We start from the raw sequence: 17,068 nt of genomic DNA on the forward strand, positions 1-17,068 counted from the left end.
TGTTCTGTAAAAACAGGTTTAAGAAGACTTTGGAAGAATATGTGACATGCAGAAACATTTAATTTGTTTTCTTCTTAATGTTTGAGGGTACAAGTCTCTATAGCAACCCCATTACGAATTTTGCAATCAAGTCTGTGAAAGTAAATTTGACCTCCTGTAGTTAATTACCACAACAGCGCCTGATGGCCTGAAGTTGCCCGGCATCTCAAACTTTCCCAACCTCTGATGCTGCAGCTGTGTCTCATTGATTTGCTTGTTCAGCCAGTTAATCACTGAAAGGTAAACACATTTTTCTTTATACACTAAAACAACAAAACCTCAAAGCACTGCAGGCCTATATTTGTCATGTTTTGGGGTTTTAAGGCTTTCCAGGGTGGGGCAAGAGAGTGGTTTACATAGGGACTGAATGAATCAAATAAGTGACGCTTAAAATTCAAATGACTGATGTTTCAACTGTCACTGTATTAATGTATATGCATCTGTAACCCACTAAACTGATCGGAGGAAGAAGATAAAGCATCACATTTATAAACTTGATTACATCACTTGGGAACAAAAGAGAAAAATAAATATGTCTAACTGGGTGACAGCATTTGGGAAATTTTCAAACTATTGCAGGTTTTGAAACACTTTCATATATTTGTAGTGCAGATATCATTTCCTTTTTATTTCTAATTGCATAAAACCACAAATGGCCTGTTTCTATTTTATATCAGGATATTTAAAAATCACATTGTATTTTTTTCTGTCATAACATTTTTCATCATTATACAAGCTCTTCTTCCTTGTAGATATATATAACCAAACTGATCAGTTTAATTGATTCCTCCCACATGTTGGTCAAGAGATGACAGATTGCAACTACCGATGGTCACTTGACTACTGCGAATGGTCACCTGACTATTGCTAATACTGCCTTGGTTTAAAATTTTAGAATTACAGCCAGGATCGTCAGAGCAGCACTGAAAAAGTGATTACTGTAAAAAAAATAAAGAAATAGAAACAGAAAACAAATGTCTCATCCAATTTTTATTAAACTTCAATATGTAACAAGAATTGTTGTATAATTTCAATTTAAGTTTTTGGGATAATAAAGAATATGATTTCTAATTCTGTACTAATTAATGAGTTGAGAGTGTGTTGTCATGATCCATCAATTCCATTTCAATCCAAATTACAATGAACATTTATATTTGCCCTTTGTACGAAGCTCTCTGCACCTAAATTGGCAGATGTTTTCTTAAGAAGTGTATCATATAATTTATTATCAACTGCACTGAAACCTCAAAAAATGTGAAGCACAGCCTCCCTTTCCCATTTGTTACAGTATATTTTCTAAAATAACATGAAGCACAGTCCCCCTTTCCCATTTGTTACAGTATACTTCTAAAATAACGTGAAGTACAGTCTCCCTTTCCCATTTGTTACAGTATACTTTCTAAAATAACATGAAGTATAGCCTCCCTTTCCCATTTGTTACAGTATTCTTTCTAAAAAAATGTGAAGCACAGCTTCCCTTTCCCATTTGTTACAGTATACATTCTAAAAACTAACAAAAATTTTCACAGCATGTTACAGGTCTACTTCCATCATTAAGGACAGTTTTACTTGTCTATCTTACAAGGAACTGGAAGATCATCATTACAAAATCTCTCAAATGTATGGAGATGAAGGTGGTATTGCATCTTTAAGATTTGCATTTCCTGTGTGCATAATTGCAATATACCTCAACTGCATGGAAATGGAAGTGGTATTTTTTGTATTTCATGTGCTCACAATTACAATATCTCTCAGACAAACATGGAAATGGAAGCGGTATTATTTGTATTTCATGTGCACATAATTACAATCTCTCAGACAAACATGGAAATGGAAGTGGTATTGCATTATTGATTTGCATCTCATATGTGCATCTCATGTGTGCATAATTACAATATCTCTATAAAAAAAAGCATGGAGATGGAAGTGGTATGCAAATGTTTGCACATACCACTACTAACCATAGGGCTATTTTTGTTTGCATCTGGAGATGCTGCTGGCAGAATAAGCACAATTACAATATTTTAGATTTTGGAAGAAATGTTTATGACCATGTCAATATTGCCAGTGTAATGGCAAAATAGTAGAGAAAACTGGTCATTAACTGCAATCTTGGCACAATTTGACTCAGAAGAAAATGAAATCCCAAAACATGAGTGAAAAGGATAGGACATTTTGTCCAATCTTTAGTTGAGTTTGTAAAAAACCAAGTTCACCTCAAAGGGACTGCTGCTCTCATGACTGACAGAATTACCAAGATAATACTGTTTTTTCTCTGAACTGCTGAGTGTGTTGAAACTATCACTGAGGCTACTACAAAAGTTTCAAGATGGCAACCATGGGTGGCCATGATGGATGTAAGATTATCACTATTTACTTTTAGGATCATCATCATAAGTCTTTTGATGAAAACCCAATTTTCAATGTGAACTTTTATTCAGGAGTATTAATAATAAGATTTTCAAGATGGCCATGCTGACTTGACTTTCCATTTAGGAGGAGTAGAAATATCTTTATGGATGCTGTGGTGGCCATGCTAGATGTATTGGCACCATTTTCATTTAGAAAAAAACTATACATAATAAGACATTTTATGGTGAAAACCCCCTTTTTGATATGTCTATCCATCCAGGAGGAGCAACAATAACAAGAATTTCCAGAAGGATGCTAATATGCCCATATTGGACATCAGATCAGCACCATTTTAATTTAGGACCATCTAGACATCATAAGAAGTCTTCTAGTGAAAACCCCTCATATGAATTTCTATTCAGGATGACTAGTAATTGTTCAAATGTTTGTTTGTCTTTCTTCTAAAGCATATTTTTCAGTACAAATTCAAAAACTCATACTTGTATTATTCTGCATTGGTAATGGAAGCTTTCATTTTATTCAGGCTATTCTGTATCAAATAATTTTAACACTAAAATGTGGTATTTGTTTTTTATTAAAAACCAACTCTCACCATTTTCATTTGTTTTTAATAGCTGTCTACTTTCTTCTAGCTTCTGTACTGTTGCTTCTAAATTCTCACTGAGCTTCTTGTTCTAAAAGAACAAAATAAACAAAAATGACAGTCAAAATCTTTTCCAAAAACCTAAGAAGCTGTGTCCAAAATTGAAGAATGGGGCATTTAAAAAGGAGCTTTAATTGCATGTTTCTTCAGACCAAAGGAAAAGATAAAAACAAATCCAAAACTAAAACCTAAATTAAATGTAAGATTTATTAACTCTGCACAATGAAATCCACATCTGTCAGTTCTTAAATGAAACTGGACACTGAAAAACAATTTCTACATGTGGTGGTCTGAAGGAACATTTTTCTGTTCATGCTAAATATGGTAAGTTAACAATGAAATTCATAATCCGTACCAATACCATGCATAAAGTTTTTCAATGAATACAATTATGAACTTCAGACAAGTGGTGGACAGCTGAGTGGAGAGAAGGAACCAAAACAATCTCTTGATAAGTAAATGCTAATATAAAAAGGTTATGAAATGGCTTGTTTTTAAGTGTTTGAATGTTTCTGGTCAGACTTGAAGTTTGATTGGCATTCTCTAGTTGTAGAGAAACATGAATACAAAGTATGCAATAATATATGATTTGACTTTATATAAATATTATTTCAAAACTGAGAGAGATCAGTTGGTTTTAACAAAAAGGTCCTTCCCACACACCCAAAACTAGAGCTGCATTTGTAAAGTGTTCATGTCTCCACTTTCGAGATATTTTTTCTGATGTCAGTGTCATGTATAAAAAAAATAAACCACTCTACAAACTTCCTCTAGGAGATGATGAAGTTACATCCCTTTGCAAAGGTCAGGGGTCATAAAGTAAACAAGTCCTGGGCATGCATTTTGTGTCCATTATCAAACCATTGCTGTAAAATGAGTGACCTTGTTATAAGGCTGATTGAGCATGTCACATAGTAAATTACCTTAGCTTCATAATTTTGTCATCCCAAGCATTCCTAAAATCTATCAATCGGTATAGAAAATACAAGCAAGTAAAAAGATATTAACCAAATCCTGCATGCAATTTTTTTATGGCTGTGACCCTGACCCTAAGGTCAAGTTGTCATGTGAAAATTCTGCTGATATACCTTTGCTTCATAATGATTCACCCCAAGCATGAATAAAATCTACCAAGGGGTTTAGAAAATAAAAGCAAATGAAAAAACATCAAAACAAACCCTTCAAGGAAATCTTCTATGACTGTGCCCTTGATCATAAGGTCAAAAAGGTGAGCATGTGAAACACAAAATAGGCTGTGTTAGCTTCATAATGAGTCATGCCACATATGGTGGTTTTGGAAATATATGCAAATGAAAATCTTAACCAAAACTCTAACTGCTGTCAAAAGAAACAATGGTGGCAGAAAGGTGACTGCTATGTCTCACTTCCCACTAACATGGACTTAACAAAAATGATCTACTTTTAAATATGATTTCAGCCAATTCATTCAAAACTAATCAGAATTTGATAAATGATTGTAATGCAAAAGTTTGTTTACTGTAAAAACAAGACCAAATTCTTGCATTATTTGTGTTTTTTTGTATTATTGACAGATTTTAATGAATGCCCCCAGTGCGTGTAATGCACTGTTTTCCCCTGTGACATCTGACCAATTGCAAAGGGATGTATGTCTTCTGTTGCCTCAGTGAATGCCTTCATTTGGGTATTCTAAGTCAAAACATGGTTCATAACAATACTAATTTGATCATTAAATGCTAATACATAATGGTGTCAGTCACTTGTGATGATTAAAAAGCAAACAAAATTCTGTTGATTTATGTTAAACAGTGTTTGTGTAATGCTAGTGGGGTAACACAAGATGAACAATTGGACTAACACAGTATTTGTGTGATGTTAATGAGGTAACAAGATGAACAATTAGATGAACAGTGTTTGTGTAATGCAAATGAACTAACACAAGATGAAAAGTTGGATAACACTGTGTTTGTGTAATGCTAATCAGTTAACACAGGATGAACAGTTAGATGAACACATTGTTTGTGTAATGCTAATGGGGTAACACAATATGAACATTGTGTAATGCTAATGAGTTTACACAGGATGAACAGTTAGATGAACACATTGTGTAATGCTAATGGGGTAACACAATATGAACACAGTGTTTGTGTAATGCTAATGAGCTAACACAAGATGGACAGTTGAATGAACACAGAGTTTGTGTACTGCTAATGGGGTAACACAATATGAACACAGTGTTTGCATAATACTAATGAGCTAACACAAGATGGACAGTTGAATGAACACAAGAGTTTGTGTAATGCTAATAAGGTAACATAATTTGAACAGTGTTTGTGTAATGCTAATGGGGTAACACAATATGAACACAAGAGTTTGTGTAATGCTAATAAGGTAACACAGTATGAACAGTTGGATGAACACAGTGACAAAATCATTACTGCTCTGGACGGAGATACATAAAACATGATTTGTTAAATAAAGAAACATTAGGCTAATAAATGAAGAACCAAATCTTTTCACAACCATGGTGTAAAATACCAGAATCTGAATGCAGTTAACTACAGCAGCCTTTGGAATTTATATAAAAAAACAAGCTTCATCAATTTATCCAACCTTACATATTAATAACTTTTTCAAGTACTTTAAAATGAAAAGAAAAGTGACTTCTATGCTTATGTGTGATGTTATTTAAAAAAGTGCATCTTCTGTTTCTCAAATAATATTTCATGCCTAAGCTAATGCAAATTTAAAATCTCACATTTTCAGCGAGCAGAATATTTTATTGGCATGTTAACTTAGAAAATGTAAGCACAAATGTGAAGTTTTCTCCCACAGTGAAACTTTTTTTTATAGATAAAAATGGTGCTTTTTCTAACAATGTGACATTAATTTCCTACCATCATTTTAGAAGAAGTGTTCACATAGTGGACAAGACTCATGTGCCATATCTGGTTTTTCACATTTTCATTTGTTGTACTTCTTGAGTCCCAATGGTCATTCTAAACAAAACTTTGGTATATATATATATATATATATATATATATATAGGCTTACCTCTTCTTTAGTCTGTGTTAGGCTGTCTTTTGTTGTGGCAAATTCTTGCCTAATCTTTTCCAACTCCTGTTCTTTCTCCCCAAGTAGTTTCTCCTGCTCTGTAGCTATTTGGTTGCGTAGTTTTATCTGGATCATACAATTTGTATCAATCAAAAGACAGTCTTTAACATAAAATCAGTCAGAAACTATCTGTAATATACAACTGGTATTAGTGAATAGACAATATGCAATACAGTGATCAGTTTCAAACTATTTGGAATATACAACTGTTATTAATCAGTTTTAAACTATTTGGAATATACAACTGTTATTAATCAGTTTCAAACTATTTGGAATATACAACTGTTATTAATCAGTTTTAAACTATTTGGAATATACAACTGTTATTAATCAGTTTTAAACTATTTGGAATATACAACTGTTATTAATCAGTTTTAAACTATTTGGAATATACAACTGTTATTAATCAGTTTTAAACTATTTGGAATATACAACTGTTATTAATCAGTTTTAAACTATTTGGAATATACAACTGTTATTAATCAGTTTTAAACTATTTGGAATATACAACTGTTATTAATCAGTTTTAAACTATTTGGAATATACAACTGTTATTAATCAGTTTTAAACTATTTGGAATATACAACTGTTATTAATCAGTTTTAAACTATTTGGAATATACAACTGTTATTAATCAGTTTTAAACTATTTGGAATATACAACTGTTATTAATCAGTTTCAAACTATTTGGAATATACAACTGTTATTAATCAGTTTCAAACTATTTGGAATATACAACTGTTATTAATCAGTTTCAAACTATTTGGAATATACAACTGTTATTAATCAGTTTTAAACTATTTGGAATATACAACTGTTATTAATCAGTTTTAAACTATTTGGAATATACAACTGTTATTAATCAGTTTTAAACTATTTGGAATATACAACTGTTATTAATCAGTTTTAAACTATTTGGAATATACAACTGTTATTAATCAGTTTTAAACTATTTGGAATATACAACTGTTATTAATCAGTTTCAAACTATTTGGAATATACAACTGTTATTAATCAGTTTTAAACTATTTGGAATATACAACTGTTATTAATCAGTTTTAAACTATTTGGAATATACAACTGTTATTAATCAGTTTTAAACTATTTGGAATATACAACTGTTATTAATCAGTTTTAAACTATTTGGAATATACAACTGTTATTAATCAGTTTTAAACTATTTGGAATATACAACTGTTATTAATCAGTTTTAAACTATTTGGAATATACAACTGTTATTAATTAGTTTTAAACTATTTGGAATATACAAATGTTATTAATCAGTTTAAAAAGTATCTAAAACTGGAAACTGGTCAATAGACAGTCTGCAACATAGTAATCATCTAAAACTATCTGGAATATAAAATTGGCATTGACCAGGCTAAAATCTATTTAAAATATGTATTAATTAAGAGACAGTCAGCAATATAGTAATCAGTCAAAACTTAATTGAAATATACAACTGGTAATAATCAGTCTAAAACTATTTGGAATATACAACTGGTAATAATCAGTCTAAAATTATTTGAAATATACAACTGGTATTAATGTCTAAAAACTATTTTGGAGTACACAACTGGTGTTAATCAGTCTAAAACTATTTGGAATATATAACTTGTATTAATCAGTCTAAAAACTATTTTGGAATGAATTAAACTCGTAAGTCAAGGAACCACTGTATACAACTGGTAATAATCAGTCTAAAAACTTAGGAATATATAACTGCTATTAGTCAAAGGTCAGTCTGCAATAAAATAATTGTCAAACACTATATATACAACTGGTATTAGTCAGTCTAAAAACTCTCTGGAATATACAACTGGTATTAGTCAGTCTAAAACCTATCTGGAATATACAAGATGTATTACTCAAAGGACAGTCTGCAATATAATAAGTCAAAAACTATCTTTTCTTTATATTATGAAAAGCATTTGTCAAGGTAGAAAAAGACACCCCAACAAATTCTGATATAAATGCAATTAGAAATGAGTTGATTATTTTTAAAAATCCAACAAAAACAACATTTTAAACTAAGAAATTAGCTTCCTATTATGTTCAATGGTAACTCCCTGACTTAATAAACAGGAGGAAGTTTAACTATTTAAATTATTCAATAAAAGTGTGAAACACCTGTCTAAATATTGGTGCTAATTAAAAATATAACTCTTTTTAATTAGTGAAAGTGTTTTCCTCACTTTTCTATTACAGCTCCAAAACCTGCTATAAAAATCAGAGATGAATAATAAATAATGTGTGTTTATCTACATATTAAACTGTATATGACTTATTTTAGTTTATTTCAACATACCATGTGTTTATTCCTTACAGCAGAGAAGAAGCTATGAATAATATTTTTATTCCTTACATTAGAATTTACGTATCATATTTATTCCTTAGAGTAGAAAAGTTATGAATCATATTTTGATTCCTCATTGAGAAGTTACGAATCATATTTTGATTCCTCATAGAGAAGTTATGAATCATATTTTGATTCCTCACAGAGAAGTTATGAATCATATTTTTATTTCTTATGTAAAGTTGTGAATCATATTATTAATACTTAAGTAAAAAAAAGTTATGAATCATTTGTTTCCAAATAATAAGGAAGTTATAGACAGTATTTTTATTCCTCATAGCAGAAGTGAAGTTGTGAACATTTTGTCCTTATGGTAGCAGAGGAGTTAAGGGGCATTAAAACTTGAGCTGTGCATTGCCTGTTTTTTGTTACCCACATTTAAGTACAAGATGTGACCTTTGGATATTTGCAGTGGATATTTGTTTTGAATAGAAAACCTAGACGATGATTTTCTGCCAGTCTATGAATACATCTATATGTTGAACAGCTACTTTACACATAAATTGAGGCTCCAACATTTGTGATATGAATAGGGCTGGTTTAGCATGGACAGCACACTTAGAATTTAATTTTCTACCATGGATTTGTGCATGGTAGAGGGGGATAGGGAAGGAAGGAAGGAAGAGTAAGTTAATAAATAGAAGCAAAAAAACACATAGAAGCACTCTGCTTTGATGCTCTCACCTATAAAAGTATCAAGATGGAGGATATGATATGGTATCGGTAGTGATGGCAGTGGCATCCAACCATATTTACTTTATGCTTTTATGACTTAATTTTTCTATTGCCTTTCCTTAAGTGTGTGTGTGTGTGTGTGTGTGTGTGTGTGTGTGTGTGCTGATTCACTGCATACTCACCTTAGAATGATAATTTTTAATCTCGCCCTGTAGTTTTTTAATGATCTCATTCCCTTTCATTAACTCTTCGGACATGGCTTTAACCTTGTTTTCCAGCTTGCTGACTTCCCGCTGCTTTTGGTCAAGGTCATCCTCATACCTTCTCTGTGATTGAAAACTTATAACAATTCCACACCAGAAATAAACGGCTATGATGATATAGTCAATAATCAGTCATATACACAGAGCGAAAAACTAGGATTGCCCAATGCAAGAAACATGTAGAATTTTGCAGAATTCAGAAAACAAAACTACTCAAAGGCCCCACCCCAACAATACTCAACCCAACAGACTGTGATGAAATATATAGACTGTACATTGACCTGATGGCATTCATTTTGTTATCTATATTTAATCTGTATTGTGTACTTAATTGTTTTTGTTATTGATTACTGATTGTAAGGGCCTACCTGACTAGTGACATTTATTTTGCAAACAACATAATATATAACTAATATTGGTCTATCATTGTAGATTATGTATTAAAATAATTATTAATTGTAAACATGTTACTTTTGTTTGACTTCTAGATACAGTCTTGATTCTGATCTTAGAAGGTTCAAGAAATGAATTTTTCATTAAGATGACAGAGTATTTTCAGAAAATGCTAATTGTGACCTAGGTCAAGTGGAGGGGTATATAAAGTTGATTATTTCTAGATTACTCATTCCTACATTAACATCCAAGTTGCAATCGGTCTTATTGTTGTGTTCAGTTTTTATTTGAGAGGATTTATTGACTTTAATTATTCAATGGAATTATAAAGTGCTCATTAATACTTCTTGGACTATGTCATTAATTTGGTTATACTGTCAATTCATTCAAGGATGTTTCGGATTATATCATTATGATACATCAAGACTGTTGGTACATTAGCACATTCGAGGCTACTGGCACATAAAAATGAGAATTCATTCAGATCACCAATGGAATTCATTTGGAACTCTATTCTTCTGACTTTGTGATAGAATTTTTGGGACTTTCTGGATTTAATTCACAATACTTTGAGTTCTTATTAAATTTTCACTTTTTATTCTAGGGAAATAAATAATTTCTTGAATTTTATAAAACATTTTGGTTTTCACTCTTTTCTGTTACTTAGTTTAAGATTCTTGAGTCATAACATGTGAACTGTAAGATCAGAGGTGTTTGCCATATTAATTACTAATTTTCCCATAACCATGCATAAATTGTAAAACTTTTGGAAATCACATTAGTTTTGGGTCCCTCTACAAATGTGAATGAGGGTTCTGTCTCGTGAATAATATCACAAGTACAAGCAACTGACCATTTTTAATTTTTGGGAGCGGTGGGTGTGTCAAAATAATAGAAATATTTTGCCTTGTTTGGTCAAGTGGAATTTAAGTTTGCTGACATTTCTTGAGCAATGCTAGACAATTGTATCATAAAACAATGGCTCAAATCCTGAACCATTGTGGGTATGCTGGCCAATTGTATCATGCCACAATGTCTCTAATCCTGAACCAATGTCACAATGCTTGCCAACTGTATCATGTCACAATCGCCTAAATCCTAAACCATAGTGGCCATGCTAGACAAATGAATCACATCACAATGGCTCTAATTCTAAACTACTGTGACAATGTTAGACAAATGTACCATGTCAAAATATATCTAATCCTGAACAACTGTGACAAAATGTGAGCCAACTATATCATGACACAATGACTTTAATCCTGAACAACTGTGACAATGCTTACCAACTGTGTCATGTCACAATGGCTCAAATCCAAATCCATTGTGACATGCTAGTCAACTGCTCGACTCCTAAACCACTGTGACAATGCTAGGCAAATGAATCATATCACAATGGTGAGAAACCTAAACCACTGTGACAATGCTAGACAAATGAATCATGTCACAATGGCTCAAATCCCAAACTACTGTGACAATGCTAGACAAATGAATCATGTCACAATGGCTCAAATCCCAAACTACTGTGACAATGCTAGACAAATGAATCATGTCACAATGGCTCAAATCCCAAACTACTGTGACAATGCTAGACAAATGAATCATATCACAATGGCTCAAATCCCAAACTACTGTGACAATGCTAGACAAATGAATCATGTCACAATGGCTCAAATCCCAAACTACTGTGACAATGCTAGACAAATGAATCATATCACAATGGCTAGAAACCTAAACCACCGTGACAATGCTAGACAAATGAATCGTATCACAGTGGCGAGAAACCTAAACCAGTGTGACAATGCTAGACAAATTAATGATATCACAATGGCTCAAATCCCAAACCACTGTGACAATGCTAGATAAATGAATCACATCACAATGGCTAGAAACCTAAACCACCGTGACAATGCTAGAAAAATGAATCGTATCACAATGGCGAGAAACCTAAACCACTGTGACAATGCTAGACAAAAATTATTCATGTCACAATGGCTCAAATCCCAAACTACTGTGACAATGCTAGACAAAAGAATATTATCATAATGGCTCGAATCCCAAGCCACTGTGACAAAGCTAGACAAATGAATAATATCACAATGGCTCGAATCCCAAGCCACTGTGACAATGCTAGACAAATGAATCATATCACAATGACTAGAATCCTAAACCACTTTGACAATGCTAGGCAAATGAATCATATCACAATGGCTCGAATCCTAAACCACTGTGGCAATGCTAGGCAAATGAATCATATCACAATGACTCGAATCCCAAACCACTGCTGCATAAAGTGTCATACTACCAACCAATTTAAGTTCTGTAAAGAGGAACATGTTTTGTTTAGCCCAATAAAAGCTGTGTAAATAAGGACATGTTTTGTTTAGCCCAATATAAACTGTGTAAATAGGGACAGGTTTTTGTTTAGCCCAATATAAGCTGTGTTAATATGGACATGTTTCTCTTTAGCTCAATAAATCATGCACATATGTAACTAACATGGTGTCTGGAGACTAAGAAAATAGCAAACATACATTAAATTTATGTGACATACAAAACAAAGTTAAGATTTCAATTTTAATGTTCCAATGTTTAATATTAATTTTCGAAGCAATTCATTCAGTAGGCAATTTAATGTAATTATTTTTTTCAATTAAAATAATAAATTCAGAAATATTATAAACATGGATATTTTTTAACACTCTTTCTTCATCTTTGTACATCTGCAAATTTAAAAACTAGTGATTTCTTGTATAGTCTGATGACAGAGCCAATCCAGTTTAATTCACACACTGTTAACGATAGCAATACCTTTTTTTCCTGTTCTGCTCCAAGCAGATCTGTAGACTTGGATAGAACTTGTTCCTTGTCTTTCAACTCCTGTTCAAAAACAGCAACCCGTGTTCTCAGCTGATTAATCACTTTTTCCTGCTCATGGTACTCTGCATCAAGTGATGTGTTCTGTTTACGCAGTGTCTGAATGTCCTGCTTTACCCGTACATGCTCATCCTCAAGTGAAGCCAACTTGGATTTGAGGTCTCTTATGGCAGCTTCATTTTTGTACTTCCTGTCCGTCAAATCCTGATAAAAATGCATATGAAATTTTATTTTTAACTGCAACATACCTGCCAACCCCTGAGTACAAAAATACTGACTGCTTATGACAAAAATACTGATTTTCAGGAACAAATACTGATGCTTAAAATGTTAATGCATATGAAACTATTTGCAACATCTACAACCATCAGTAAAGTAGGACAGTACCTTCCTTAATTATCTAATGTCAAAGATAGATGTGTTGCACTCAGGCACCTTCTGAATGGGCACCCTGTTCCATTCGGGTGCCCATTTAGAAGGTTCAAGAGTGCAACACAGACTCAGACACAGGCTGTTTATATGAGCCTTTTCCACACCTTGTTTTTTTTCCCAACCATTATTGATTCCAATGTACCACCTTTCAATGATGATCTGAATTCTGTGATTTTCTTACTGAACTGTTTTCATTATAGCACATGATTAATCCTTTGCAAATTTAATGTCTGAAAAAAATGAAAAATAAATCACCAGCAACACTAGTAAGTGAAAGAGGAAGGTTCATTTCTAAAAGAAATTTAAAAAACCAAATTTTGATCTAATTACATCAATGTATTTATAGATGTCGTAAGTTCAGATGTTGATGATGAAGCAGCAAGCTGATGTTTATTAGCTTTTTCATGTTCTTGTATGTCATGGGTGCCTCCATGCCTAATAGTGAAATTACATTACACAACTTGCAAAACGTAAAGTTTTCTTCTTTACTGGATGGTTTCACAAACCTAAACAAGATGGCACAATTGTCTTCCAGGTTTGTTTTCTTGTTTTTCCTGGAGAAACTTCTGAATATGCTGCTTTCCTTCTGAACATGATTAGAAGTTGAATATTATGAAGATGAGATACAGTGATAGCGGCAACTGTTTGCAAAATCCATTATGGTGGATAAAGACAGGAATGGTAGCCTCAATTTCGAATGAATCAATAATATTTTAGAACTCTATTCCTATATACATTTGATACATTTCTATCAGAATGGAACCAAGTGCCCATTGTAAAAAGAAAATTGCAAGGAAATTTTTAATTATTTTTTTAAATTAAAAGATGTATTTTTAGCAAGAAAAATGTACACCCGTATTCAGGTCTAAAATACGGGTCAAATACAGGAAAAACAGGACACTTGGCAGCTATGCTGCAAAATAGTATCCAATGCAACAAGAAAAAGATCTAATCCTGCATGCTGAACCACCACAATCAAAAGCACTGCTCAAACATTTTTAACAAAAACCAAACTGATGAAGATGACAATGACAAAACCACCCCCAGAAAAGCAATTATTTTAGTTGTTTTCTCAAATTAATGCAATGACAGCCACTATTCATGCATTCTTTTCTTATACTTTTGGTGGTGTTTAATTCTGGAGCCAAATTTACATTATCCACAAACTCAGCTAAAATAAACCTGCACCAAATAAAAGTGCTATATGTGTTCCTGAGTTCTCCATATTTGAAATCATGCTGTCATCTTTTTTTTAATTCTTAACCAAATACCACAGATTAATTCAGAAGATGACTTCAGATGCAACATTTTCTGAGAATAAATCTAATATGCAATTTTTTTATAACTATGCTATTGAAAACAACACCTATGAAAAGTGACACAAATGTCTTTCCCGTACTTCATAAGCTAGATGGCTACATCAGTATTTAAACGGACCTTATTACAAGCTTCCACCTCATGTAATCGAGCCTCCAACTGTTTCACCACTTTGCTGTGAGCCTGCTCAATCTCCCTTCTCTCTTGTTCTTGATGCTGCTGACTGGAACTCTGGAGCTGATGAGACAGAAACATAATGTAAAGACCGGAATGCCTGTACGATAGTACCTTGTACTGAAGATCAACAAAAGGACATAGGTATCCTAGGTTCTGCACAGCCTTCAAGGCACTTAACAACCATTCAATGTAAAATTAACATAACTTTGCAATTTCATGTCAAATTACTTTGGATCTATTGATCACAGACTCTTTATCAAATACAATCAAATTAGAAAGATGAATATAAAAAAACTGGTGAGGAAAACATGAGGTCTCGCCATGTAAAACCTAAAATGACAATTAAATTATTAAATATGGCACAGAAGTTTATCTAGCCTAAGATCTTTTCATATGCTTAAAGATGGTGATTGAATCCACAAGGACTGATTGCAATTTAAAATGATACGCACCTTACCCTTCACACTACATTATATCTGCATGGGGCAAACAATTGTCTCATGAAACATTTTTGCACAAATATGTTCTGATACGCTGTAGACACATTTTGGGACAGGACAGTATGACTAATAAACATACCTGGTAAGCTCTCTCTTTCTCTGCAGCCATCTCCTGCTTGTGGCAAGCAGTCAAATCGTTTAACTTGGCCGTCCATTCTGCTTTCAGATTGTCAAGTTCTATTGTTTTGGATGTTAGAATCTAAACCAATAAAATATAAGATACTAAAATAATCACTTTCATGAAAAAAAGTCATCTGTCAACTTGCAAATTTCTTTCTTTTGTTTGACAAGTCATGTAAATTTCCAAGTTCTAAGATAAATTAATAGATAAATCAACTTACAGTAGAAAACAACAGGGAAATGTGGTCCAGAGATAGTGCTGGTCTTCGCCAATGTCACAAATAGCAATTTTTTTTACTTACTGGTGACAAAATATACCATTTTAAGATATTTTGGGCAACAACATTTTTGGATGTTTAAACTAATATATACAATCTTGGGATTGGGGTGGAGAAATTCAAAGGCACCATGAAAGGAAGCTGTAAACTTGGATATAAAATGCACTGGAATCTATCTATTGTTACGTGAACAAATACTTTTTTCATATTGACAAACGCATCTTAACAATGCATTTTTACGTCATTAACCGCTTATTCAAACACTTGGCCTTGATAATGTATCCTGTAATACAGTCAGATAGTCAATATAGGGCCTATTGGATTAGCTACAATTGATCAACCACAAAAGGCAGCAACTGGAACAACAACAATCAACCAAATGACCGTTTTTGTTTTGGTTTGGGTGGGTTTTTTTTACTGTACCCCCAGCAAATAGTTTTGCTGAAACTTCAAAGACAACTGATTACCTTTGAAGCACTGATTGTTCTGTATAAATACTAAGCATATGAAGAAAAAAAACCCACAAAATAAATTTTTTTTAAGGGTCCTAATCAATGTTCTACAATTATTTGATGTTACCAACCACCATTTGTTTGGTCCTCGAAAGTTTGCATTTAATGGTGACTTCAATAATACAGCACCCTTTATCAAAGCATGTCGACTACAATCTTCAATAAAAACAAAGCACCTTTCATCAAAGGAAGTCAGCACCAAACTTAAATAAAAACAATGGAATCTGAACAATAGTTGCATTTTCCAAAGTGACTGGAACACTTATATTGTGCCATGAAAGTTTCTACTTTACAGGAAAAATTATTGCTACCAAACGCAGCATAAAACACAAATTAAATTTCGAATCTATTTGGTCACAAAGATGATTGTTAAACATTTCAATCTTTTCACGTTTTCATTTCCCTATTAACAGCCTCATCCCCATGATAGCTTTGGCAACATGATAGCTGTTTCTAGCTGATGAAAATCTAGGCGATGTACATGTATCATGTACACACCTATCAAGCCACATGCTACCTGCAACAAATCATATACATTAGTGTAGCAGAATCTTTACATTTTGGTTGATTAAATTTGTTTCTGAATGAACTAAAGCAGATGTTTCATTGACTGCCACATACCTGCTGCTTTGCTACATTTCGTGTAAACTTTTTTGATACAATGTTTTGGAATTCGGCGATAAACGACAGATTTCATAAAATTGGTGGGTACCTACAAATAACATGCAAGTTACAAGACATAAACTGTCTCCTTTAGCTGGTAATAAGAATGGCAAAAGAATATACTTACAGTTTTACATCCTAAATTTCCTCAAAATGTACTTTCTTAGTTCTGCAAATCCGAATTACATGAGCCATGTCATGGGGTTCTCAAGACTGATTACACATTTTGAAATTGTACTGTAATTTTGACTATGCTCCAAGTGCAATTACATTCTCCTTACTGCACTCAAAATGAAATAAACATTATATTCCATAGCGTCTTTTTCATAATTGAAATTAAATGACTTCATATTTTTT

At 32.7% G+C, this 17,068-nt stretch overlaps 1 protein-coding gene across 1 annotated transcript in view; it reads right to left on the bottom strand.

The window, feature by feature from the left end:
- The window catches only part of LOC149808111 (spindle assembly abnormal protein 6 homolog), a 60,529-nt gene that overhangs the window by 22,727 nt on the left and 20,734 nt on the right, over nucleotides 1-17,068 (bottom strand). The window contains exons 7-13 of the mRNA XM_089973506.1: nucleotides 15,218-15,337; nucleotides 14,582-14,698; nucleotides 12,647-12,916; nucleotides 9,362-9,505; nucleotides 6,089-6,214; nucleotides 3,005-3,086; nucleotides 169-272 (exon numbers count right to left, since the gene is read on the bottom strand). Coding sequence (XP_089829632.1) covers nucleotides 169-272; nucleotides 3,005-3,086; nucleotides 6,089-6,214; nucleotides 9,362-9,505; nucleotides 12,647-12,916; nucleotides 14,582-14,698; nucleotides 15,218-15,337 — 963 coding nt within the window. The remainder of the gene's footprint in view (nucleotides 1-168; nucleotides 273-3,004; nucleotides 3,087-6,088; nucleotides 6,215-9,361; nucleotides 9,506-12,646; nucleotides 12,917-14,581; nucleotides 14,699-15,217; nucleotides 15,338-17,068) is intronic.

Source organism: Sinohyriopsis cumingii, chromosome 1, assembly GCF_028554795.1.
Source record: "Sinohyriopsis cumingii isolate HCF-2022 chromosome 1, ASM2855479v2, whole genome shotgun sequence".
In the NCBI taxonomy this organism is placed as follows: Eukaryota; Metazoa; Mollusca; class Bivalvia; order Unionida; family Unionidae; genus Sinohyriopsis; species Sinohyriopsis cumingii.